The sequence below is a fragment of the Simochromis diagramma genome, unplaced genomic scaffold (assembly GCF_900408965.1).
Source record: "Simochromis diagramma unplaced genomic scaffold, fSimDia1.1 OVJJ01000216.1, whole genome shotgun sequence".
Lineage (NCBI taxonomy): Eukaryota > Metazoa > Chordata > Actinopteri > Cichliformes > Cichlidae > Simochromis > Simochromis diagramma.
In genome coordinates, this window is record NW_024386883.1 from 19,504,610 (window position 1) to 19,528,092 (window position 23,483).

General features: G+C 47.1%; 1 protein-coding gene and 1 pseudogene across 11 annotated transcripts; one reads left to right on the forward strand and one right to left on the reverse strand.

Annotated features, from left to right (window-relative positions):
• Positions 1–2,312: 2,312 nt before the first annotated feature.
• Positions 2,313–18,819, reverse strand: uimc1 (ubiquitin interaction motif containing 1). 11 transcript variants are annotated; one of them, XM_040032582.1, is made up of 25 exons: positions 18,702–18,819; positions 18,219–18,339; positions 17,850–17,926; positions 17,260–17,424; positions 16,348–16,457; positions 16,133–16,211; positions 15,892–16,013; positions 15,368–15,524; positions 15,138–15,292; positions 14,453–15,058; positions 14,199–14,241; positions 14,012–14,109; positions 13,765–13,883; positions 13,078–13,276; positions 12,292–12,396; positions 12,163–12,218; positions 11,882–12,051; positions 11,564–11,625; positions 10,798–10,888; positions 10,416–10,721; positions 9,397–9,472; positions 9,208–9,310; positions 5,921–5,969; positions 4,189–4,222; positions 3,705–4,063 (listed from the first exon to the last, which is right to left on the reverse strand). In XM_040032582.1, the coding sequence occupies exons 5-25, from the start codon at positions 16,435–16,437 to the stop codon at positions 3,895–3,897; spliced, it is 2,889 nt and encodes a 962-aa protein (XP_039888516.1). In that variant the 5' UTR covers positions 16,438–16,457; positions 17,260–17,424; positions 17,850–17,926; positions 18,219–18,339; positions 18,702–18,819; the 3' UTR covers positions 3,705–3,894. The 11 variants fall into 11 exon arrangements, 9 of the variants coding, with proteins under 9 accessions (XP_039888514.1, XP_039888518.1, XP_039888516.1 ...); XM_040032578.1 differs by having other exon boundaries at positions 18,202–18,339; XR_005695953.1 differs by lacking the exon at positions 17,260–17,424 and adding an exon at positions 6,102–6,145 and having other exon boundaries at positions 4,030–4,063; positions 18,202–18,339.
• On the forward strand, positions 18,500–22,724 carry LOC120734038 (annotated as a pseudogene).
• Positions 22,725–23,483: the final 759 nt, after the last annotated feature.

The following is a 23,483-nucleotide window of genomic DNA, read 5'->3' on the forward strand; positions in this document are numbered from 1 at the left end:
AGGAGCCGCAGGTGTGAAACCTCCTCACTGAGATATGACACGTTTTTCTCTTTTCTCTCTTTCATGTTTGATGTTCTTAATGTCCTGTTTCTATAACGTTTTATTTATTACATTTTCTCATATCTCTGCTGAGTTACTGCATACACAGTGCTGTGCAACAGTTTTATTTCTTAATATTTCCAGAGAAACACCAACAATCATATGACCCCAAACGGGCGACAGTGGGAAAGAAAAACTCACCTTTTAACAGGAAGAAAGCACCAGCAGAACCAGGCTCAGGGAGGGGGGCATCTGTCACTGGGGGCAAATAGGTCATGAAATCCAACATGCAGTCACCTTTCAGTGGGAGCGCCGGCCGAATCCCTCCCGTTCATTTCTCCAGCTTTTCCTGCACAGCTGAACTTCACTGTGAACATCAGTGTTTCTCTGGACGTAGGCAGACGGCAGCATGTGAGTCAAAACGAATTTCAGGAAACTAAAAGCAGTGTTAAGTGTCTGAAGCTGTCTGCGACCCCCCCTCCTTTTGCTTGCCATTTCCTACATACACAGACTGCAGGCTGGTGACAATTTGGGAATCTCCAGCTCCAGAGGGAGGACGCCCTTATAAAAGGAACTCACCTGTGGCTAGAGGTGGCTCTCTGCTCCTCGCTGCTAAGGATCATGTGGCACATGTGCTGAGCTCCCTGGATCTTTTCATTTGTTGTGTAAGGTTGGGGGGGACCCTGCACATTTCATGCATGTAATGTTTGAGTTTATTTTGTGAGTTGAGGAGTAGCACTTTCTTTTCTTTGTTTTCCTCTTAGAGTAAACCTCAGCTTAGTTCTGGTTTTTATCTCTTTGGTGTTTTTCTTTGGCACAACCTTTCTCCCCCACATTGTTGTATGGCTTGGAGACATTGGTTTCTTTGAGAAACTGCCCAAAAAAGCTCTTATCTGCTACAACACTTGTACCGACTTATTGGAGTTGCTGCGTAACAACCAGACTTTGGTTTTATTCTCTGTGGTTTTATTGTCCAGCAGCCCGAGGAGGTAGATGTTCCCGTCTGACGAGGGTCGAGTGTTCCTCGAGAACGTGAAGAGGTTTGTTCGGTTTTAGTTTAAAATTGACACCTGGAAGCAGCAAATACGATAAAACGGCCGGACTGCTGTCTCTAGGTAAAACAATAACAGCGCTTCATTCCCTCTGGCATACTTCAACTCCATCCAACCACACCTCCACCTCCCACCACCTCCTCCACTGAGGCGTTCTAGAGCCAGCTGCCACTGGGACACGCCCACAACACCTGAGGTGCCCAGACGTCTGAGCCTGAATGCCCGAGCTTTCCCTGTGATCCCAGCAGGACGGGAGACGGTTATCCTCGAGATGCAGCTACCGACCCACCTGGAGTCAGGCCTGGTGGGCTTCAGGAGCTCGAGCAGAGCTGCCAGAATACAGAAGCGTTAACAGTTTTCCAGCTTTTCTGGAAAAAAGAAATGTTTCACAAGAAAACGAGCAAGAAAAACCTCCTGTGAACCAGCTGACTTATTTCAGTACACAAACGTCACATTTCACCTTGATCCTGTGAATATTTTCAGAGTAAAAGCTCTTAAAGTACACACACCGATATTCCTGCACATATAAAGTTATATACATCTCATCATACATCGGTCAGGTCACAGCTGGAGCTGTCAGGTGACTGTGTGGTGGTGTATGAAGAACGTGACTCACTGATTACTCATCGTTGAGCAGCTCGGTGGTTTCTTTGTCTCGTTTCAGAGAACCTGTCCACTAAATAAACCCAGGAAGTTGCAGAAACCCCGGCTCCACCTGTGCTGCTCGTTATTCTAAGAAGCTCATTTCTTCATCCAAACTTAAGTTGCGCCTTTATTATTTCTAAACTTTCGCCTGGTGGTGCAACTCGCTCAGCGTTGAGACAGCGAATGTTTCAACACAGCGGCCACAGAATGCTGCGAGGAAACTGAAACCTAAGGCTGGAGCAAATGAACCCGACGACAGGTCGTCTGGGGCCTCCTGAAGGTGCAGAGATCATGTGAAGGACGAACGATGAAGGACACGAAGTGTTCGGAGTTCAGCGCAGTTCATTTAAGTCTGTTTTCATCAAAGAAATGGGAAGAGGTTCGATTCAAGTGTTTTGTGGCCAAAGAGGTGAAAATGAGGCAGAAAGATCTTACAGGACGGTGATGTTTTCAGATAACTCATCAGTGCTGCGTTCACTTACATCAGGAATAATCAGTAAACTGACTTTCACTGCAAAGTAAGAGAGAAACTCTCAGTGTTCAGACACAGGACGAGTCAGTGCAGAACAGGAAACACTCGTTTATGAGATTTTATAGAAAACATTCACAACAATATTGATTTTGATCATTTTTGTCTTGTGAAGACAAACAAGTCAAAGCACTTCTAGTTTTTCTTTCTTTAAGCTTCAGTTTGGAGGCTGAGTAAGAATAATGCACATTACACTGCAGTTCCTCCGGCGCCACTCGAGGCTCCAGCGGTGACGGATTTTACAGACAGCCTGTTCCTCAAAGCTAGGGGGCGTGGCCTCTGTGACTGACAGGCTGCTAGCAGGACTCCCTGAGCCTCTGCAGCGTGTTTGTGCTGTTGAGCCTTTTTTAAATTATTTGAGAACTAATATTTCATGCTAGGCGTTTATTCAGTGTGCTACTCAGCAGGTACCGTGTCTGCTGTTAAACAACCATGCAAGGGCTAGCTTGCCAACAGCGGGTGAACAGGTTAGCAGCCAAAATGGTGACGCTGAGGCCTCAAAACCCAGAAACCAGCGAGTGACATCACAAGCCTTCGTCCATCTTTGATCGAGGAAACAATGCACAGAGCGAGACTCGACTGAAGCACCGACACTGTTGAGTTCACCTGTGGAGCAAACCTCTCTAACCGTGGTGTCCTCTGGTTTACAGGAAGTCTTCGATGTTACTGTTACAGGAACGTGAGGTCTGGATGCCGTGGCGTGTCACTCTCCTGGAGCGATGACAGATGCAGTTTGGTGCTGTAGTGTCATTTCTGAGCCACGACGGAGGAAAAGGCCGGTCCAAAAGACACCTTCACCCAACCAGCTGCAGGCCCGTCTGTCTGATGCTGCTGAGGTGCACCAACTGTGATGGCACAACACCCTTGCTTGAGGGCACACCGGACTTTCTGCGGTGTTTTTCTTGGGTAATCTAGGAAACTCTGAGCTGCGCTGACACAATCACTCAGTCACGACTTCAGCACAGCCACATTCAGCACTTCTTCCTTCAGTGACCTCAGAGGTCACCACGCCGGACCACCTGCCTCCATAACCAGCCTATCCTTCTCTGGATGACACCCAGAGAGCTCTGAGGTCTCCCTCTTCTCCTCCTTTGTCCAGGCCACGTCAGCCTCGCCTCTCTAACCTGAGGCGTCCCTCTGACGGACTCATTTCTAATCCCGCCCATCCCAGTCGCTCAGCAACACAAAGGTGTGTCAGAGCACGGCGAGCAGAATGTTCACCGAAGGCCAGCGCACACAAGCAAACCGAGTGATATGATCACCTGAAAACTCGACTGTACTGTGAGAGTTTATGGGGACTGACTCACTGCCGCCTCATGTGGCCACTAGAGGAACTGCAGGTACTTTGGTTTGGCCTCACCTGTAAATGCAGTGAGCAGCGCCTCAGCGCATCTAACCCGCTGTTTCCACACGAGTATCCATGACGACGGGACAGAAAATCAAAGGCAGAAAATCCAACATTTAATTTCATTTCATGTTTGAGCGAAGCTACAGTAACATAAAGGAAATGTTCATGAGGAGGTAGACTGAGACATCTTCAGCGTCAGCCCGACGCACTTTCAGCACTCAAAAGTTCGATCTGCAGAAATGTCCTTCAGCCCGCTGTGGGCTCCAGTTAAGGCTCCGCCCTCATCGGCGTCTTTGGTACGGCTTCTTGGCTCGCTGCTGTTTCTTGAAGTCGATAAGGCAGTCGGCGGCTTCTGAGATGGGTGTGAAGGACCTGATGGGAGAGTTACTGACCCTGAATGCTGACACTTCCTCCTCGTCATCATCATCATCCCGCAGATCGATGACATCACTGAAAGAATGAAGACAGAGAAGATTTCAGGCGTCTAAAACTTGAACAAACAGGGTGTAGCAGGAAGACTTCAGGTGTCTTTACAGCTGGACTTCAAACCCAGAGCTGTTTTAAAGGCGCCTTACCCGGGCAGGACTTTGGATCCAGACGGGCCAGCATCTGCAGAAACACAGCGAGGCAGGAAAACGTGACTTTATGAACCCTGATTCAGCGGTGACATCACATCAGCAGGACAACAGCTTTCCCCGTTTCTAGAAACATCCCGACCCCGTGTCCCTGACCTTTAGAAACGGGAACGTTGATAACAGAAGAACAAAACCTGGAGCTTCATCTATAATCAGTCACATCAGAGTCGCAATAATCATCATAACAAAAGACTTTATACCAGAACTATCAAAGTCTCCACTCAGTAACTTCATCTCAGGGTTCAAATCTGTGAGAAAGTTCTTCACGGTGAACCTTCGGGAGGCCAGACTGTTTGATTTAGGACGCCTGTGAAACACGAGGGCTGTAACTGAGTCCTGCTGCTGAAACGTGACGAGCAGCTCATCACTGCTCAGTGAAGCGCGGCTCAGTTTGGTGAATAAGTTAAATAAAGAGATTATAATTTGACTCCATCCCGGTCTGAAGCCTGAGCGCTGAGCGTTTAGCTTTGGACACGTTTAGCGTGGACATCTGAGACTCATTCCTCGTGTTTTCCTCCCTTTAAGCTCGTTAGACTACACTGCAACAAGGCCAAGGCCGGCGCGGGCCTCGCCTCGGAAAAACAAATTCCAGTGAGAAAGGAAACAAAAGACAAAGTCTGACAGCGAGACGCTCCGCTCTGCACGAAGGTCACGGCGAGTTGTCGCTGAAGATGTTTAACTGTGACTCAGACTTTTGGGTTTTCATTTAGCTCCTGTGATCTGCAGAGAGCAGTCGGGCCTCTGGCATTTTTTTTCCCATCAGGAGTCCACAGGCGGAGGCTTTTATTTTTGAGCATGCTCCTTTACATGTCACTTGTGTGACCTTTGACCTGCTGACAGTGCTGTCATAAAGAAAAACGAGGAAGCAAAAACAGAAAAACAGATATGAGCGTCAGACGCCCTCTGGTGGTCAGCGTGAGGAACTGCAGCCGTCTCAAACAGACCTCTCTGCTGGAAGCTTTGCGCTCACAGGAACGTCTCATCAGTGTTTACTTTATTTTACTTTTTCTTTGTTTTTTATCATCATTGTTTTATTCTGTGTAAGTTAAAGAAAATCACCTAAATAAACTCATAATAATAACAATAATACATACAGCTAATGATCCGACAGTCTTTTCTTTGTCAGCTCGTTTCCACTGAATCAAACGCTCACGCGGAGCCTCGGGCTCTCTGACATCACATCAGCAGCATCACACGATAAATCGATAAATGAGAAGATTTCTTCATCACTGCTCAGAATTAAAAAAAACACTTTACTTTACGTATTGAACAGTAAATTCAGCGACGTTCCTGCAGGCTGCTTTATTGGGGGCGTGGCTGTAAAAACATGGCTGCCTCAGACCGTCCAATGACTCTGTGCTACAAACATGGTGATTTCAAATTTGTTATTCAGCAACTATTAGCAGGTATCTGTGATGCAACCATGCAGTCAATTATACAGCATGCTAACAAAGCTAGCTAGCATTAGCCGATAGCTTAGCACTCCACGCTCTCATCTGAATCTGGCAAATTCTGCCTTCAGGAAACCCCCCTAAAAAACAACGACATCAAATGACAAACCACCGTAATGGGGCTACATCCATCTTTTATATACAGCCTTTGCTTTTTTTTTTATCATTCAGATTTTTGTGTTTCAGAGGAAGAAAAACAAAGAGCAACAACGATGACGTACCCGAGTCTCTGCTCTCCGTCTGATCCAGAGCCAGCAGCAGATTTCCCCTCTGCAAGATCAGAAAACAACAACTTTTAAACATCTTTAAGTTTCTTTACTGAACTTTTACTCTTTTAACACAAACAGTCGGCACTTTGAATGAAACTCTTCAGCTTTCCAAGCAGCTTCTCTTCTTCGTCACCTGAGCTACGATGTCTCTGTCTGTTGTCTCCTGCTCCGTCTGCTCTGCTTTTAACCAAAAAACAATAAAAACTAAGTTTAGGAATAACAAAACAAAAGCCTGCTGTAATTTAGGATCAACAGGTGTCCGATTTCAAAATAAAAGCTTGCTGCTGTTACACATTTTCCTTGATGTTTCTCCTGGAAAAATGCTACGAACATCCTGCTTCCTGTCAGACTGTCACCTGTGGATCTACACCGCCAAAGCCATCTGGCAAAGGGGGGTGTCAAACATAAGGCCCGGGGTCCAGAGCAGGGCTGCCAGAGGGTCCAATTGGTCCTGTATTTTCATGTTTTACATGTTTTAGTGCTGATAAAGACCTCACCGCTCACACTACAACACAGTAGTAGGGCTGGGCTATATTATACCGTTCAAGGTAATATCGGTACAATGTTAGGCAACGATAAGAAAATGAAATATCACGATAGAATATGGGTAAAACACGCATGCGCACATGGCAGAAAAAGCACGGTGGTAACGGAGAATGAGAAGGGAGAAAGTGGATCGTTGAGTGAAACGGATGATCCAGAATTGGTTTGTAAAGATGGTGCCACTTCAGTGGTGGTGTTTGTCTGTCACATACCCACCAAAGAACTTTTTTTTTTTTTTGTAGAACATGCAAGCGGCCGTTGTTATTGACTATGTGCACGTTAGCATATGCTACGTCCGGTGCGGAAACTCCTGTGGGGAGCTTTGTTTCCGGTGTCCTATTCGCGCCTGGTTTACGGTCCAAAACAAGTTATGCAAATAAATGAATCAAGCGGCGATTTACATTTCTATAGATGTCTTGGGCATTTACCCAATATATCTGTAAATGATGTTCATCGACTTGTCGATATTTTTCCCCGGCGCCTCAGAGCAAAAGAGAAAATGGATTCAAATGTTATATTTCTCAGCTGTCCCTCGTTTATCGCGGGTGTTATGTTCTACAAATAACCAGCGACAGGTGAAATCAAGTAGCCAATTTTATTTTTTGACGGTGCAAAACGTTTCGTGGACATCGTGGACATACAGTACTGCACTTCAGAGTCACACTGCTAGCGATCGATGCAGCGATTCTGTACTGTACAGGAGAGACGTCACGGAGGAGATCGTCTGCAGCGATCAGGACGCAGGACACAATGTGATGTAAAGAAACAACAACATGCAAACTTGCACTAAAAAAATCTGCGAAACAGCGAGGTGAAAGGTGAACCGCGTTATAGCGAGGGACGACTATAATTTTGAAGGCAAGTCACAACATACCCTTCCTACATACTAATGTATAGAAACCCTTACCAGCAGTCATTAATTTTTTGTGTGGCTTTTTTCACGGTTTGTTAACATGCTGTGTAGGTGTGTACTTGACTACCTGATATCGACATAACGGGGGAAACATCTGGTATGACTATTCTTCACCTGTAGTTTGAATGCTGAACATGTGCCTGTTTAAATCATGAGACCAGTCACTATACAGAGATACTTCTGAATGTGGACGATGTGTCTTCTGCTGCAGTGATGCAGTTCTGCTTGTGTTGAGTGATGTAAACAACTGATCGATCTAAACGCTTTAAACGTCAAAATTGATCATTAGATTTTTTATGACACAACAGCGGTGAGTGTTCCCACCTTCTGCTCTTTGTAACTTAACGCCATCTTTCCGTTTTTGAGTTTATCTTTGCAGTAGCGATTGACCGCAAAGTAAAGCTACCAGAAATGTATAACCCTACATCCGGTCTCAAACCAGGAAGTTAGCATTTTCTCGTGCACAGGGTCTATTGCCGTATTTGTCGGACTAAGGTGCTCGTAAATCTGGGAGTAATCTGGGTCCTAAACTCCGTCCACTTCAGGTCCCAAAGTCAAACGAACACTGCAGCATCACTGAGAGTTAAAAACTGTCTAAATTCTTTCATCTTTAATAAAACGATCAGCATTGCTGCTTTACCAGGTGAAACTATGAAGTTTAACATCCAGGCATCCATGAAAACAGAGTTTATTACATTTAACGGAGTTAGAAGTTAGCAGGAAGTTAACAGAAGTTAGCTCGCTAATTTCGCTAGTTACCTAAGCATGATATAGCATGTTCTGACTGAGAGATTTCTGAAAAAATTCTAACGTGCAGCTCTGCTATCACTTCCAACACAAATGAAGACAGGAAACTAAATCAGCAGTGAGGTTTGTAGGGTTACTGAAGTTGGGCTAGCTGGTATATAATGATGTGCTACGTGATCGCTAGCAACACAGCTGTGTTAGCATAACATAAACAGTGAAGCTGCAGGATGTAAGCTAACACTTTTCCACTCAATAAAAGTTAACGTGAGGGTTCCTGATGGTTAGAGACAAATACAGTCGCATGGCAGGATGCTGTAAACGGACCAAACGTCAGTCAGGAGAACAACTGAGATAATCCATCCACAATACCAGGTTAGTCATTAATATACTGCAACAACATGGGAACAAAGCAGCTGTGATAGAATCCAGCATTAATGAATCAATGGTACAGAAAGTGGAGGAAGAAGAATGAGTTGAATAAAGTTTGATTTATCTGACTGCTTTGTGGTCTTATAATCCCGTGCACCTTACGGTCTGAAAAATACATATTTGGCTTTTTATTTGGCACTTTTGGTTAAACTTTCAGCAAGGAATTTGCATTTGCACTGTTCCATTTTTATAAAGCTTTAATGCACATAAAAAACAGCTGCTTGTTTAAGTGAAAATAAATGGGTGTTTTTTGCGCTAGTAAAGTTGTGGGGCTGTATTTTGTCTCACATCAATTATATCGTCATTTATAACGCAAATTTTCAAATGTATATCGTGATAAATATTTTTGGCCATATCGCCCTGCTCTGCACAGTAGCATGTTTGGTTTTCCATGACTTACTATAGAAATTTAAAAAAAGTGGGTCCAAGATAACGAGCTAAAGTTTCACTGAAACGAGCGGCTCAAATGTGCCTGCTCTTTCTTTGTAAACAGATTTGAGTTTACACAGTGAAAAAAAGGCTGATCGCGGTTTGTTGCAGACTAAACTGGTGGACTGTCTAAGCTACAAGCAGACAGGTGTGTGGTTTCGGAGCGTCGCCGGCTTACAGCTGCAGTCTTGGATCCGTGGCGCTGGATGCAGAGCTCGGTGTGTCGGCTGTAGTCCTTCAGAGGCACGGCTCTCTGACAGATGTAGCACTTCTCCTGGTTCCTGTTGGATTAATTTAGAAGAAAGCAGCGAGTCAGAAAACAAAGAGCTCTTGCAGCTAATGTAGACATCGCTGCAGACACACCTACCTGCCAACGTCAGCGCCGACATTTGTGTCTTCGGCGTTCGCTCTTTGTGTTCTCTTCCTCTGAGTCTTCCGTGACACTAAAGAGGAGGACAAAGCTCTGACTGAAACCACAAATCAAACCACAAAATGCCACATCTGACTCTCACCGGTGACTCATGTTGTAATTCCCAGTTTGGCCTGAGGGTGGCAGCGTTTTGTCACTGTTAGGTTTAAAATCGGACACACTGATACAGAAAAGCATCCAACTAGCTTCAATGTGAAGGTTTGGAATAAAAAATCTTGAGAGAACTGATTTTCTACCTGTGAATCACTTCGATAATCTAACGCCCACGCTCGCCACGCTCGCCACGCCCGAGTTTGACACAGCCTGAACTCCGATTTCATTCAAAACGTGAAGCACTGTGTTCTTTATATTTGGCTGACGCAGAATGAATCATCATTTAAAACCATCACACAGGACGAGTGTGGCTGCACAGTGCAGCTTCCAGCAGAGCCGCGATCGGCTCGGATATACGAGACGCAGCACAGAGCAAAGGTTTTGCTTCTGAATATGTCCGAAAGATTTCCACGATGACGACAAACCAAAACAAACGTCCCGATCATGGAAGCTCGGGTTTATGATCGCAGCTTGCTGAACAACAGTGGAACTTCACTATTATATAAAAGCTTCTTTATTCTATGATTTATTTCATTGCTATTACTCCTTCATTCCTTCTTCTTTTTTCCTATTATGTAACTTATGTTACTGAGTTACTCTGTGGCTGCTGTAAGACAAAATAAACCATCCTCTGTCATCTACAGTGCATGTGTGACAGTTAAAGCATCTTTCCGATCTATGAACCTTCAGCAGTGTTTTATCATTTTGTTCTTTGACGTCTTTGTTGTTTTTCTTCTTCTGTGTTTTCTTTCATCGCAGATTTCTCTGAGCTGTTCTTGTTTCTCCTTTTTCGAGCCGCTCGCTGCGTTTGAACGATTAAAGTTCCTGATGAACTCTGCGGATTTTTAAAAAAAACAACTCACCTTGTATGTAGTCGACCTTGGGCCTCCTCTCCTCCACGACTGCTACCTCGCCGTCGCAGTACGCGGCGTGCATCTCGATCCTGCTTGCGGGGAAGGACGCTTGGCAGAGCGGGCAGTCGACGGCGGTCTCGGGGCTGCGGGGGACGACGGCCGGCTCCGGCCCGGGCGACGGCGCTTGGTCCTTTATCTCCTCCACATCTGGATCCCCTCCGTCCTCCTGCACCTCCTCCCTGCTCGCAGGCTGACCGGCGCCGCCCTCGCTGCTCCTGACGGGGACGTCCGCCTCCATCTGTTCACCTGTTGGAGCTGAGGATAAATGACAGCTTCAGCTTCTTAAACACGCAGCATGGAGGGTGAAAATGAAGCTTTTCTGTCTGATTACCGTCGGCCTCCACCTCCTCCACCTGTGGCTCGCTCCTGGAGGGAGGATCAGCGTGAAGGATCATCTGAATCTCCGGAGTTTTAGCTGCAGGCTGCGGACAAACTTTTCACATTATTTCAGCACTTTAACACATTATTTACTGACTGCTGCCACACACAAACCCACCCAGCACCTCCACCTGCTGCTTGTACAGTTCAGGGTCTCGTGTCTCTGAGGAAGAGAACATGCAAACTCACAGAGGTGGTGCTGACCTGTGGACTTGAACCTAGAACATCCACAACGTGAGGCATCAGTGCTAACCACTGCAGCACCGTGCTGCCCTGAAAACTCAGGACCAGTTCCTGTCAGAGTCGGCCAATCAGCTTTAACGCAGTTCGATCAGAACACATGAGCTCAGATATAAAGGATGAACACACACGGCGACGTTCATCAATGAAATCGTCACTGTGACGGTGCTGCAGGTATCTTCTCTAACACCATCCATTTACTAGCAGACAAGCTCCACACTCTTATTTTGAAAGTCTAGTTGCTGCTAATCAGTTGAAAGCAGCCCTTCCTGTCAGACTCAAACTCCACCGTGATGGAGACGAGCCGCTGACGGCGGTCCCAGTCTGCTCTGCAGGTCCTGCAGCACGCGACGAACCGGAGGCTGAGCAGAGCGAGGACCGCCAGCTGCTCCCGGGTGGAGGAGGAGTCAGCTGGGACCTGCAGTTAACCTCCTGACTTCCTGTCTGGGAGTTTCTCCCGCACACCTGAGCAGACTCACCTGATCTTCTGCGTCACACACCAGCGTCACGTCCTGACTGCTGTCGCCGCTCAGCTGCGTCTCTGAGGTCACATGAAGAATAACGTTATTGGAAAACACAGATAATAAAAGCACACAAACATATCACAGCATCGTTGTTCACTCCTCTCACTGCATTCAGGTCCTTTACACTCACATCAGCCTCAGCGTCTCAACTTCCTGATTAGAGACAATCTGATGAGTTTCTTCTATTTAAATAAACTCAGAAAATTCAGAAAGTCTGAAGAAAAACGTTAAACTCAGGCTCAGGCGTGAGGACAGCGGAGACAAAATCCTTACCTGGACAAACCTCACAGTCCTCAGCGTCCATCGGTTCTTCGTCTCCATCCTTCTTCCCGTCCTCCTCTTTGTTTTCCGTCTTCGTTTGCTCCTCTTCCTCCTCCTTCTCCTCCGCTGTCGGAGTATCAGCAGCTTCATCCTGAGTTTTGCTCCTCAGCCTGAGACCTCGTCTGAAAGCCAGTTTGAACAAATCGAACGTTCCTCGTCAGATCAGACGGAAATCTCCTTTAACCTCCAAACACGAAGCAGACGCCGCTTCACGGCCGAGAGCAGAGTTTTACCTGCGAGCGGCGTGACGCTGAGGCGATCCAGCGGGCAACTCGTGCGACGGCGATTCCTAAAAACATCACACGTGTTCAAACATCTGGAACAGAAGCAAACAAACGTAATCTTCTGAGACATTTTTGTACCTCCGTTTGCGGCAGGACGGCCTCGCCCCACTCCGCCTTCCTCAGCAGACGCCGCTGAGCCCGTTTCAGAGTCTTCTCGTAAACCTCCATCTGAGCCACGATCACCTGAGCGGCGACAGGAAGGACGAGTGAACACACGCTTATGATACTCGGGTCGACATTCTCCGTCACACACGCATCACGTTCTCGATTTCACAGTGACTCAGATTTGATTTGATTTTGACATTTTTAAGAATAAAAACAAACAAATTTATTTTACACAATAAAATAAATTTGAAACAATCCCTGGACTTCATTAAAGCTGCTTTGCATGATTCACAGCTCAAAATAATCCTTCTTTATCCTAAACAGGGGCTTCTGCAGCCCCTCGGTTCACCCTCTGTCTCCGCCTTTTATGACTTTGTTCTGATTGGCTGTCCCTCGTAAACAGCAGGTGGCGGGGCTTCTCTGACTGACAATAGCCATACCCCCCCTCTGTGACATCATAAAGTTCCACAAGTAGAAAAAAAACTGTGTAAACATTTCAGGGATTATTTGTAGACACGCTGACTTCACATTTGAAACGTCGGCCATGTTGACTTCTGTCACATCTAAGACCAAAACTACATTTAATTACTGAAAGAGTCACTAATTATTTTTGCAGAATTTCATGCATGAAGTAAAAGAAAGCAGCGAAGCCTCGTCCTGATGTCAGAACCATGACTGTCTTCTAACAGTTTACGGGGTTTGTGCTGTAAACGTGTAAACGAGTCCGTTATAAATGATCGTAATCTGTAGCGTGACCACCTGCGTGTACGTGTCTGGGTCGAGGCCTCGCGGGCAGAAGGGAACGCCCCAGTAGTAGTGAACCGTGGTGGAGTCGGCGGACTCTCCAGAGCCGGCAGAGGAGAGCGTCCTGCTGCGATCAGGCCGCGGCTCCTCTGTGCCGGACTTGGAAGAAGTTTCAGGTGAAGCTTGTCTGTTGGAGCTGCTCTGAGGACGCAGGCTGCAAACAGACAGAGAGAAGACGGAAACTGGTTTGCATGATTCGTTCGGCAGCAGGACTTCACTGTCCTGTCTGTGTGTGCACAAACGTTACAGCTGGATTCAAGTAACGTGCACAAAACCCCACAGACACGTGTTTACGGACTGTATTCAGGCCACGCCTCCTTTGTTTCTAAGGAAACACTTCCACCTATCCGTCCGTTCAAGCAAAGCTTCCCAGTCCCTCTCGGGGGATCTCAGGGTATTTCTAGGCCATGAAAGACTTATAACATCGCCCAGCTGGATCTGCCTGGATAACCTCGACAGGGAGGAGGCGCTGGGACGAGCATGAACCACCTCAGGTGACTGAGGGTGGGTGTAACGTAGGCTGTGAGACAGGTGAATGTTATTTCAGGGTTGAAAAAGAGAAACAGGTGAACATCCCGCTCCCCTCATCTTTTACTCACCAGAGTCTCGTGAGCCTGACAGCTGACACGTGAGGTTTCGTACCTGCAGTTTGATCCAGTCGCCCCTGAAGAAGCAGCCACGTGGTTCAGGGAGGCCGCCGGGCTCTCCGCCTGATGAACTGACGTCTCCTCTGGGAAGACGGGGCTGGGAGAGCCGGTCGGCTGCAGGAAAAACAAAAAACGACATTTTTAAGATGATGTGACAGAGATGAAGACATCGCCCATCTTCATCTGCAGTCTGTGTGGACGAGCTGAGCTGTGTTCTTGTAGTAAAATGATCAGCTGTGTACCGTGACGTCCTCGTCCCCGTCAGACCAGACTAGCGTCATATCGCTGGTCAGCTGACTCTCGGCCGGGTTCGGGGCTTTGGCCCGCCCGCTCAGCTCGTCTGCATCGAGGAAATCCAGAATAAAAACACCGTCAATAAAAACAGACACAGTCCACACAGTCCGAAAGCAGAGCGAGCGACCTTCCTACCTGACTCGGACGCTTTCAGCCCGTCCAATCGACTCTGACCGTCCTGCAATAAAGAGCAACGAAAATAGAGAAAAGAGTCTGAAAAGTCACATAAACATCAACTAACTGAGTGCCCAGTGTGGACCAGTGAGGCACACGATCGAGCGTCTCATCGTGACGCTTTCAGAGAATCCACGTAAATGTATCGAGCGTTCGGCTTTCTGAGGGAAAGCGCGCTCTGACCCTGCATGTAGCACTGCGACCTCTGAGCTCACCTTCCTGTTGGCTGGAGGACTCTCGCACCTCTGCTGCTGCAGTCCGAACACGGGGCTCTCGGAGTGGGCGTGGCTCGGCTCGGCCTGTCCTCTGTTGGGACTTTCTGGGAATGCTAACCGTTCTGATGGAGGAATGCTGGGGCTTCGTGGGAACACGGGGGACGTGGGTCTCACGGAGGGGGTTAAACTGTCCTGAGAAGAAAACGTGAATCCTGAGTTTTCACCGTCTTGGCTGCGCATGGCGTCTCGAGGTCTGCGGGCGCTCGGCGACCTCTCGTGCTGAGCGATCCTGCCAAACACGGGGCTTTTAGCGCACTCGGGGCTCGGCTCAATCTCGTCGCTGTTGTCGGGATCTGTGCCAGACAGGGCGGGGCTTTTGGGACATGAGGCGACGTCACTTTCAGGGAACGTCGGGCTCTCGGGACGAGGGGACTTTTGGGTGGCGTTCGAACCATTCTGAGAGCACAGCACGAACCCGGAGCTCCTGCAGGTGTCCAGCAAGTCCTGGCTCAGCCGACCGATGCGGACCTCCGCCCGGCAGCCCGTCAGTGGAAAGACGGGAGACCGATGCAGCTGTGAGTCCTGGATCTGCGTGGAGTCGGAGCTCTGGGAGGAAACAAAGAGATGAACCTTTAAACGACTTTTCTGATGCACGTTTCCCTACAGATCGCAGACGACGACGAACCTGCGGCGAGTCGGGGAGAGCCGGCAGAGACTCGGAGCTGCAGGGAGACGCCTGAGAGTAGACCTGAGTCTGCGACAAGTCTGGCATCTCTGGCAGAGGACTCCCCGCTTTCCTCTTCCTCTTTAAATTCCCGTTGTCACCGTCTCCAGATCCTGCTGGAACAAAGAAACAGTGCCTTTCATATTTATTTCCTGGTGTGAAGTCTGACCTCAGATGGACGCCGGTGTTACCTTGAAGGCAGCCGTCCTCTGAGGCTCCTCGATCGATGGCGAGCGTTGTCTTCCCGTTCGAGTACGCTAGTTTGCGGCGGGAGCAGAGCCTGAGGGAAACGTCGGTGGGCTGAGATGGACTCTTGGGGGTCCGGCACGCCTGCGTCTGGCCGACCATCTGTGAGAGGAAAAGCAGGAACATCTTTCTCTGCATTCATTTGTCTGTTTGCTCTGATTTGTTTATTTACTAAGATTAGCATTGTAATCTGTGCTGTTCTGTAGCTTTTAGCTAACTTTAAAGAACATGAATGAAACTCTCAGAAGTGCATAACAGGTTTAGAGGACGACTCTCATCCTGACGGTAAAAGTAAACCATGCTAATGTCAGGATTCACGCAGATCTGTAACATCGTCTTAGAGAAGAAGAGCCGGCGCTCTGCAGAGAGGCCCTGATTGGTGCGAACTGCCATCAGCTGCTGACCGACAGGTAAACAGGACAGAAATAAAACCCAGATGTGTGCACGCCTGCTCCAGCTCTGTACTCACGCTCTCCTTGATGGCCCTCATCATGGCCTCCTCCTCCTCTTGCTGCCGCCTGAGTGCCGTGGCGCTGGCTTCCTGTTCGCTCAGGCGCAGAGCCAAGTCCATCATCTCCTCCTCGGACATCTCTGCAAACACACACACAGAGCTTCATCACCAAAGTCCTGCTTACACCCTCAAAATGAAACAGGTTCAGCAGTTCCTGAACCTCCCGAAATGCCCTGATTCCACCTCCATGCTTCTGCACCTTTAGGTTTGGATTTGCTCTCCCTCTGCCGTTTCTCCCTCGCCATTGACGTGGCGAGCAGCGACGTCGAGAGCTCGTCCTGCAGAGACAAAAAAGGACAAACAGTTCTGATGTTGTTTTTTTTTATTCGGCTGCCAGATTATCAGTCAGACTTTACTGATCCTGGTTCCACGAGAGCGACCTCATGTTCATTCAGGACGCTCGCGTTTCTTCACCTGCTCGTCTGCAGCTTCGTCCTCCTGCGAGTCCTCCTCCTTCTGGTCCTCAGAGGCCACGTCGATGAGCTTTTGCTTCCTCAGCGCCATCTTGCTCTGTTCCTGAGTAACTGCAGCCACCAGACACACAAAACTCTAAATAATAAACCAACCAGCCGTAAAATCATTGAGTTAAAGTTATTAGTAATCATCTTTAGATCCACTGCTTCCATAAACACGTAATAAAACATGTGGCTGCCGAGCTCCAAACAGGGTTTTATTAACACGTCGTTTCTGATCTCAAATATCACCACAGTCCGTAACATTAGGATCCACCCAACCACTGTCTTCTGCTCCAATCATCATTGGATTGGTGAAGTCGATAATTGGTCGGATCACTTCATCCTCCAGCACAGTCCGAACTCTCTGAGGAATCTTCAGAAATGATTCTCCAAGCGTCCTGAGGGACATTCAAAGCTCTTCTTTGGATGTTTCTGTTTTTTGTCCTGTTCTCCATCAGAATGATCTCACTCTGCTTCAGGGATGTTGAGGTCCGGGCTCTGTCGAGGCCAATCTGCGACTGATGGTGTTCCTCAGGCTTCTCCTGCACTGGCAGTGTGTTTGGCATCAGCCTCATGCTGAAAAACGAAGCTGCTGCCAGTCAGATGTTTCCAGACGGTACTGGTGGCGTGTGGAAATCTGACCGCACTTTCATAGAGTTGATAATTCAGTTTTGATGAGATCAACACACTGATTGAAGGACAGCAGAGACCACGACAAGGCCTCCACCATGTTTTACAGACGGCTGTAGACACTCGCTGTTGCAGCTCCCTCCTGACCTCCTCCACACATTCGGACCATGATTTTGATTGGTCGCTCTACCAGACCTGTGTCCATTAATGTTAAATCCAGTTCAGGTGTGATGAGGCATACCTGTTTCCCTTCTTTAAGAATGGCTTCCTGAGAGCCATCCTTCCCCTGAGACCACTCCTGATGAGGCTTCAGTGATCTCTCAGGTCTTCTCTCTGAAGGACATGACTGTCACCTGCTGTTAACACCTCTCACTTCTTCTGTCCTCCACTCGTCTAGCTTCCTCCTCTTTGTTAAAAACACACAGCACACCATGCTGAGATATACCTAGTTTCAGCTAATAGATCTTTGGGAATCACCTTCCTGGTTCAAACATACTTTCCATACCCCAAACTTTGTTTTTTCTTTCCACATTTTTTGATTTTAAATGTAAAGAAAAGTCCCCAATGGAGTAAAATCCCAAATAATTACGAGTGGTGGCTCAAGACTTTTGCACAGCAGCTGAGAAAACAAACATGAATGTGTGATACGAGTCTGAAGTTTGCTTTGATGGTCACGATTAAATAATTTAAGTGTGTGATTGCTCAGCGGGATTATTTAAAGGGTCAGTTCACCCCCAAAACACGAAGCTTTAATCCTTCGAACCGCTTGTTGTTTCCGTCTTTAATAACAAACAGCAGAATGAATGACAGCCCTCGGGCCACGCCTACTACCTGCTTCACCTGATGATGGTGGGTCTCCTCCTCCCTCCTCTCATCTGTCCTGCGGTGGGGCCTGAACAAACTGCCCTCTGCGTTAACACAAAGACAAACAGAGGCGCGTGAACGGCCTGAAACATCGCACACCGGACGTAACGTTAGCTCACACGGCGCGAGGGCAGCGGTTGATATGGAAACAAGCTGACCACACGAGTCAGCGAAAAGAGGCCGTTAAAAGTTGGCGCTTTTCGGTTTTCCCGCAACTAAAGCGTGACGCTAGAGAGCGGGTCGGCCTGCCGCTCCTGCCCGGCACTCCGAGCGGCTGAGGCGGCGGTTGAAGGCCAGCGCTCCGCTCACAAACACTCACCCAGCACTTTTCCTTACTTTCGCGGCGCCATGTTTGTTTCTGTCCACCTCGTCATGTGACTGCGACGTCGGCGGGGCCGCCGCTGTCCACGATGCCTTCACGGACTGTCGGTGAACACAGATTCCTCACCTCATGTTCCTGATGTCAGAATTCTAATTAGAGTTGATTTATGACAATAAATGAATTAACAATAAATAAATAAATATAACATAAAAAGAAGAAAAATGTATATTAAAATTAAAACGAGTGTCTGTTTGTCTGTTCGCAAGATGAAATGCTTGATAAACTCTTGAACTTCCCCTTAAACCTGTAAAAATTAACTTTCATTTCTTGGTAACCAGCTTCAGTTACTGGGCGTGGTCCTTACAGTTTTTATGATCGCCACCATCCTTCATCTAATCATGGAGACGCGAAAAAACAGCAGAGACTATAAAGAATATTTTGTAAGGGGTGAACACTTAAAGCTGAAAGAGCTGAAATCGAAAGCTCGACATTCCCACCTGGATACGAAAAGGAAAAAATACCTGTTCAAAAATAAAAAATACATCCCTCCGTACCCCCGGCCGGAGTTTCACGTCTCTCTTGTGAAACACGACACAGAGAGAGGGTCACTGTGCTGGATCTCGAAGGATGGAGGCTTCAAGGATCCACACGGAGGCGTCAAGGACCCTGAAGAGCCGTCCCTGGTGTGGTGGAGTCTGGCTGTTGGACCAGAGGAGATCCGGTCAGCTGAGAGGAGGCTCCTGGAGGAGACCTTCCCAAACCGGACCAAGGAGCAGGCCCGGAGGCAGCAGAGCTTCCTGAGGAAGTTCGCCTCCTCTCCAGCCTTCAGTGAGAAGTCCAGGTATGGATCGTACCGCTTCACCTTCATGGTGGAGGAGGTGCTGGAGGCCTACAGCGAGCAGGTACGGACTCCTTCAGTTTAAATTTGAAACACTTACTAACCTTTGATAATGCTGTTTTATTACAGCAGACACTGATGAGACGCCTGCTGACTCATTACAAACTGAATTTTATTTATTCATAAATACATTTTTTAAGTGTTTAGTTCAGCCACCACCTCCAGCCCGCCAAAACTCTGCTGACCACGTGTAGATCATTATTATTTCAGTTATTACAGTTTTTAAAATTTTATTTCGTTTTGACTTTTTTTGTTTTTAAATCATTTCAGTTTCAGGAAGTCTCCAGTTCAGTTTGCTGGTCTCAGTTTAGTTTTATTAGTTTCGATCTCAGTTTTAGTCTTTATGACTCATTATTGTATTTATTGAAAAGACCAGAGAAGATGTAATTTATCTGCATAGATATTCAAGTATAACCAGAAGGCTCAATCAAAAACTTCCATCTGACCTGATCAGGCAGTTTGTGATTTTACCAGAGTATTAAATCACAAAACAAAAACATTTCCTTTGTAAATTTATTTTACTTTAGTTTTTCATGTTCATTAAATTTCATTTCGTTCAGTTTCAGTTTGTTGTATATAAGGTCTAATTTTTGGTGTAGTTTTATTACCGTGTAATAACCTCGGTGTAGAGGTGAGTAAACGTCTTCCTTAGTTCCTTCCTGAGTTCTACAGATTTCCTGAAGCCTTTTCAGAGCTTTTATTTAGACATTGGCTGCTTTTTCACTCATTCTCAGTCTGGTCCTTGTACCTGACCCCAAAGCACCAAACACATGGGAGGAACCAGTGCTGCAAAGATTATAAGTCTGTGACCAGCCTTTCACGAAACAGTCTGACACCAACAAAGAGCTCTAAGTTGAGCACTTGTCACATCTCTGCGTGGTGTGCAGCGTTCCCTCCACTGAAACCTGTTTATTTGTCTCCAGTTTTGCTTCGGTGCTCCGCCCGTCTTGCGAGTGTTCAGGACCTCCCTGTACAAACAGGAAGTGGTGTATGCCTGTGCTGGTCCATAGCCCGCACGATGACGGGCGCTTCTCCGAGTACCCCGAGCTGCCCGATGACGACCCGAACGCCGTCTGTGCTTACAGACGAGAAGAAAACATCTTCATCTGGAGACCAGAGGCCATGTGTGGGACACACTGGTAAGAAACACATAAAGATTTCCATGGAGTCCACCGAACCACACACTCACGGCCAGTTTGTTAGATACACCTTCTCAAACATCTGAGCAGCAGCTCAGCGCAGCTAGACATGTAGACGTGATCAAAACGACCGAAGCTGAGCATCAGGATGGGAGGGGGAAGGTCTGACCCAGAGTGTGGCATGGCGGTTGGTGTTTCAGGAGCTGCTCATCTGCTGGGAGTTTCCCAGACAACCGTCCTCACACAACCACACTGTGCCATCTTCTGATTGGCTGCTTCCAGCAGGGTAACACGCCATGTCACACAGGCCAGATCATCTCAAACTGGTTTACTGAACACAAGTGTTTGTATATGATGTCATGCCACTCCAAGTTTAAACACATTTAAAAAACAGTTGCAATCTGATTCAGAATCAGCTGATTTGTCTGTAATTTGTAAAATAACTTTATTATCGTTAATGAAACTTACTAACACATGTAGACTCACGGTGAGAAGATGATGGTGAAAGGAGGACCTAGTTCCTGTGCCACAGACAGTACACGGGTCCAGTTTTACTGAAACTGTGATGTAATTCAGAGTTAGTGAGAGACAAACACTGATGCTGAACAAAAACCAGGCCGTGACTTCAGGACACTCAGAGTGTCTTTACACTTCAGCGCTGACCTGAGCAGCGTCAGTGAGGCGCAGTGATGCAGTTTAACCTCTGTGGGCTGATTCAGATGCTGCTTCCTCTCAGGTATGAGCTGAACTACAGACCTGAGGACAACCTGATGGAAGCCTGGGAGCTGGATGATTGGCCACAGTATTATGTTTGGGATCACGTCGCCCTCGCCCTGCATGTGGAGAGCGGACAGGTACGTTCGCTCAGATCTTCACGTCGAGCATTGCTACAAATCCAGCTGCACAGACGTGTTCATTTATCCTGTTTCTTTTTCAGGTGCTGAAGTTCGACTCCGATCGACTGAGACAGAACCTCAAGTTCTGTGAGCGAGACGACGTGACCATCGCACCGAAATTCTACTTTGATGATTCTGAGGAAGCTCAGAGCGTTATCGAAAGTCTGTGGCCCGAGTCGTCACTGGAGAAGAATTTTGCAGGTAATAAATCAATAAAACTCTCAGTTACAAACCTTAAAGTTATATGACAGAAACTCAACTCCACATAGTTTTTATCACGTCAGGCAGCCTGTTTATTTCTGCTGGAACATTTTACAGTCTATGTAAAATAGACTATGGAGTCTATGGGGACTGAACCAGCCTCTAGTGGTCGCTAGAGGAACTGCAGTTTTCGCTCCTGGAGCGTTGGCTTCATCTTTCCTCCATCTCAGTTCGTCCTCTGCCTCTCTCCTTCTCACAGGTCTCTCTCTTTAGGGGAAGAAAACCCCACAGCAGTGTTAAAGAGGCCTCAAGACTCGGTGCTGTGAGGCAACGATCGGGTTTAACTTCTGCAAACTTTTCCTTTTTCCTTTTTTAAAGAAGCCAAACGAACACACTGCTGTGCAAAAAGCTTGAGGCACCTCGATAAGAAGCAAAATAGTGAGAGAGCTGCTTAAAGTCTTATTGATGCTGTCAATGATAAGCCGCGCTGCTGAAGCATCAGCGCCTCTGTGTGAGCGCACTGTCACTGTCAAATCATCAGCAACACTGGACGTTGTCACTCTGTCCTGTCTGCAGGAGACCAGTCTGCAAATTTAAGATTAGAAGACATTTCAGAAAGTGAAACTATATACAGTATTATTATTATTACGACTGTTACTCTAGTTATTCTTATGGGTGCTGTGTGAAATTTAGGGTGACCACCTTTATTCTCAGGAATCCTTCTCCAGGCTTCCTGAATTCATTCAGAGCTCTTCTTTGTATGTTTCTGCCTTTTGTCATGTGATGTGTGATTGTTGGGGTTTCTCAGTATCACTGTGGGGTCTTTACCTTGCAGTGTGAAACACCTCGAGGTTACTGTTGTTGTGATTTGGTGCTAAAGAAATACAACGATGATCTCACACTGCTTTGGAAATGCTGATGTTTCCTCTGAGGAGGCCGATCCATGACTGACGGTGTGTTTGGGATCGTTGTCGTGCTGAAAACTGAGACTCTGGCCAATCAGATGCTTTCCAGACTGCTGGTAACAAAGTGGCTGAAGATACAATTTAAAAGAGCTTCTTTGATTGGTCGTCTGTTAAGTGTAAACACGACACTGGTTCATGTGGGTGGGGTTTCTCCACTTCTATGCTCCATCACGGTGGAGGTTATACACGTAACAGTGGAGGGGCGGGGACAGAAAAACTGCTTCACATGCTTCGCTTTGGCATTTTATTAGTTGATTTCAGATATACGATTTCCTGTAATACCGCAGATACATAATTATGTCCCTGTGGGGATGAACATGTATGATTATGTGTTTTTATGCAGCGTGTTCATGTGCCTGAATTTCATACACATTTCTACCTTTTTTATACAATAAGACAATAAAGTTCTTTTGAATCTGAATTTGTGTATTTATTAACAGAACAATCGTACAATTAATTATAAACACAAAGGTTAGTTTATTCATATTTCTAGAATAATATTGAAAAGCTCTGAGACATATTAATCTAATTTGATTGACCCCACCTTGAAGTTGGACCTGTGGGCGGGGCTTGTCAGAGCCTCTTGTGGGTTTACCACACATAGTTAAGAGCACCACCCTTCTCTGGCTCCTGGAAGGTGCTCCATGTGGGGACCGGGCTGTGACTGGGAGGAACGACCTACCTGATCTCTGAGCGCTGGAGGTCGACGGCAGGAGGAGCAGAGTGCAGCTCGAGCAGCAGCTGACGCAAAAATCTACCATCAGCCATTAAGTTGGTTTAAAGAGAATCGTGGATGCCAGCAGCAGGTGGGGCTCCATCAGTGAGGTCAGGTCTCTCCTACAGTCACATTGTCATTGTTGTAGTTTGAAGTTTGTCTGCCCTCAGCACACATACTGTGTGTCTGTGTTGGGCCAGTAATATGTGTAACACTATAAAACCTGCGTTTGTGAATAAGTCAGAATTTGTGGGTTTATTGCTGATTTGAGTCAGAACTGCAGTTTAAACCTGGTGAGAAGAACAAAGAAAAGTAGAAAAAGAGCCTGAAAAACTCTCATCAGGGGATCTGCAGCTGCAGGTGAGGCGAGCTCGAGAAACTGTCAAGAAATGCAGCTGGTGGGAGAGTGTTTAACAAATAGCAACCTTGAGATGGTGACAGGGTGGTCGAATGATGCTCCACCCA

Bases quoted from the DNA above. Each gene is read 5' to 3' on its own strand.
- uimc1 (XM_040032580.1), bottom strand. From the start codon at position 16,437: ATGGCGCTGAGGAAGCAAAAGCTCATCGACGTGGCCTCTGAGGACCAG. The intron at 12,052-12,162 runs GTAAAACTCTGC...ACTGGCTTTCAG, and splicing joins CAGCGTCACGCCGCTCGCAG to ACGAGGTCTCAGGCTGAGGA. The intron at 4,223-5,920 runs GTACGTCATCGT...GTGTTTCTGCAG, and splicing joins GACGGAGAGCAGAGACTCGG to ATGCTGGCCCGTCTGGATCC.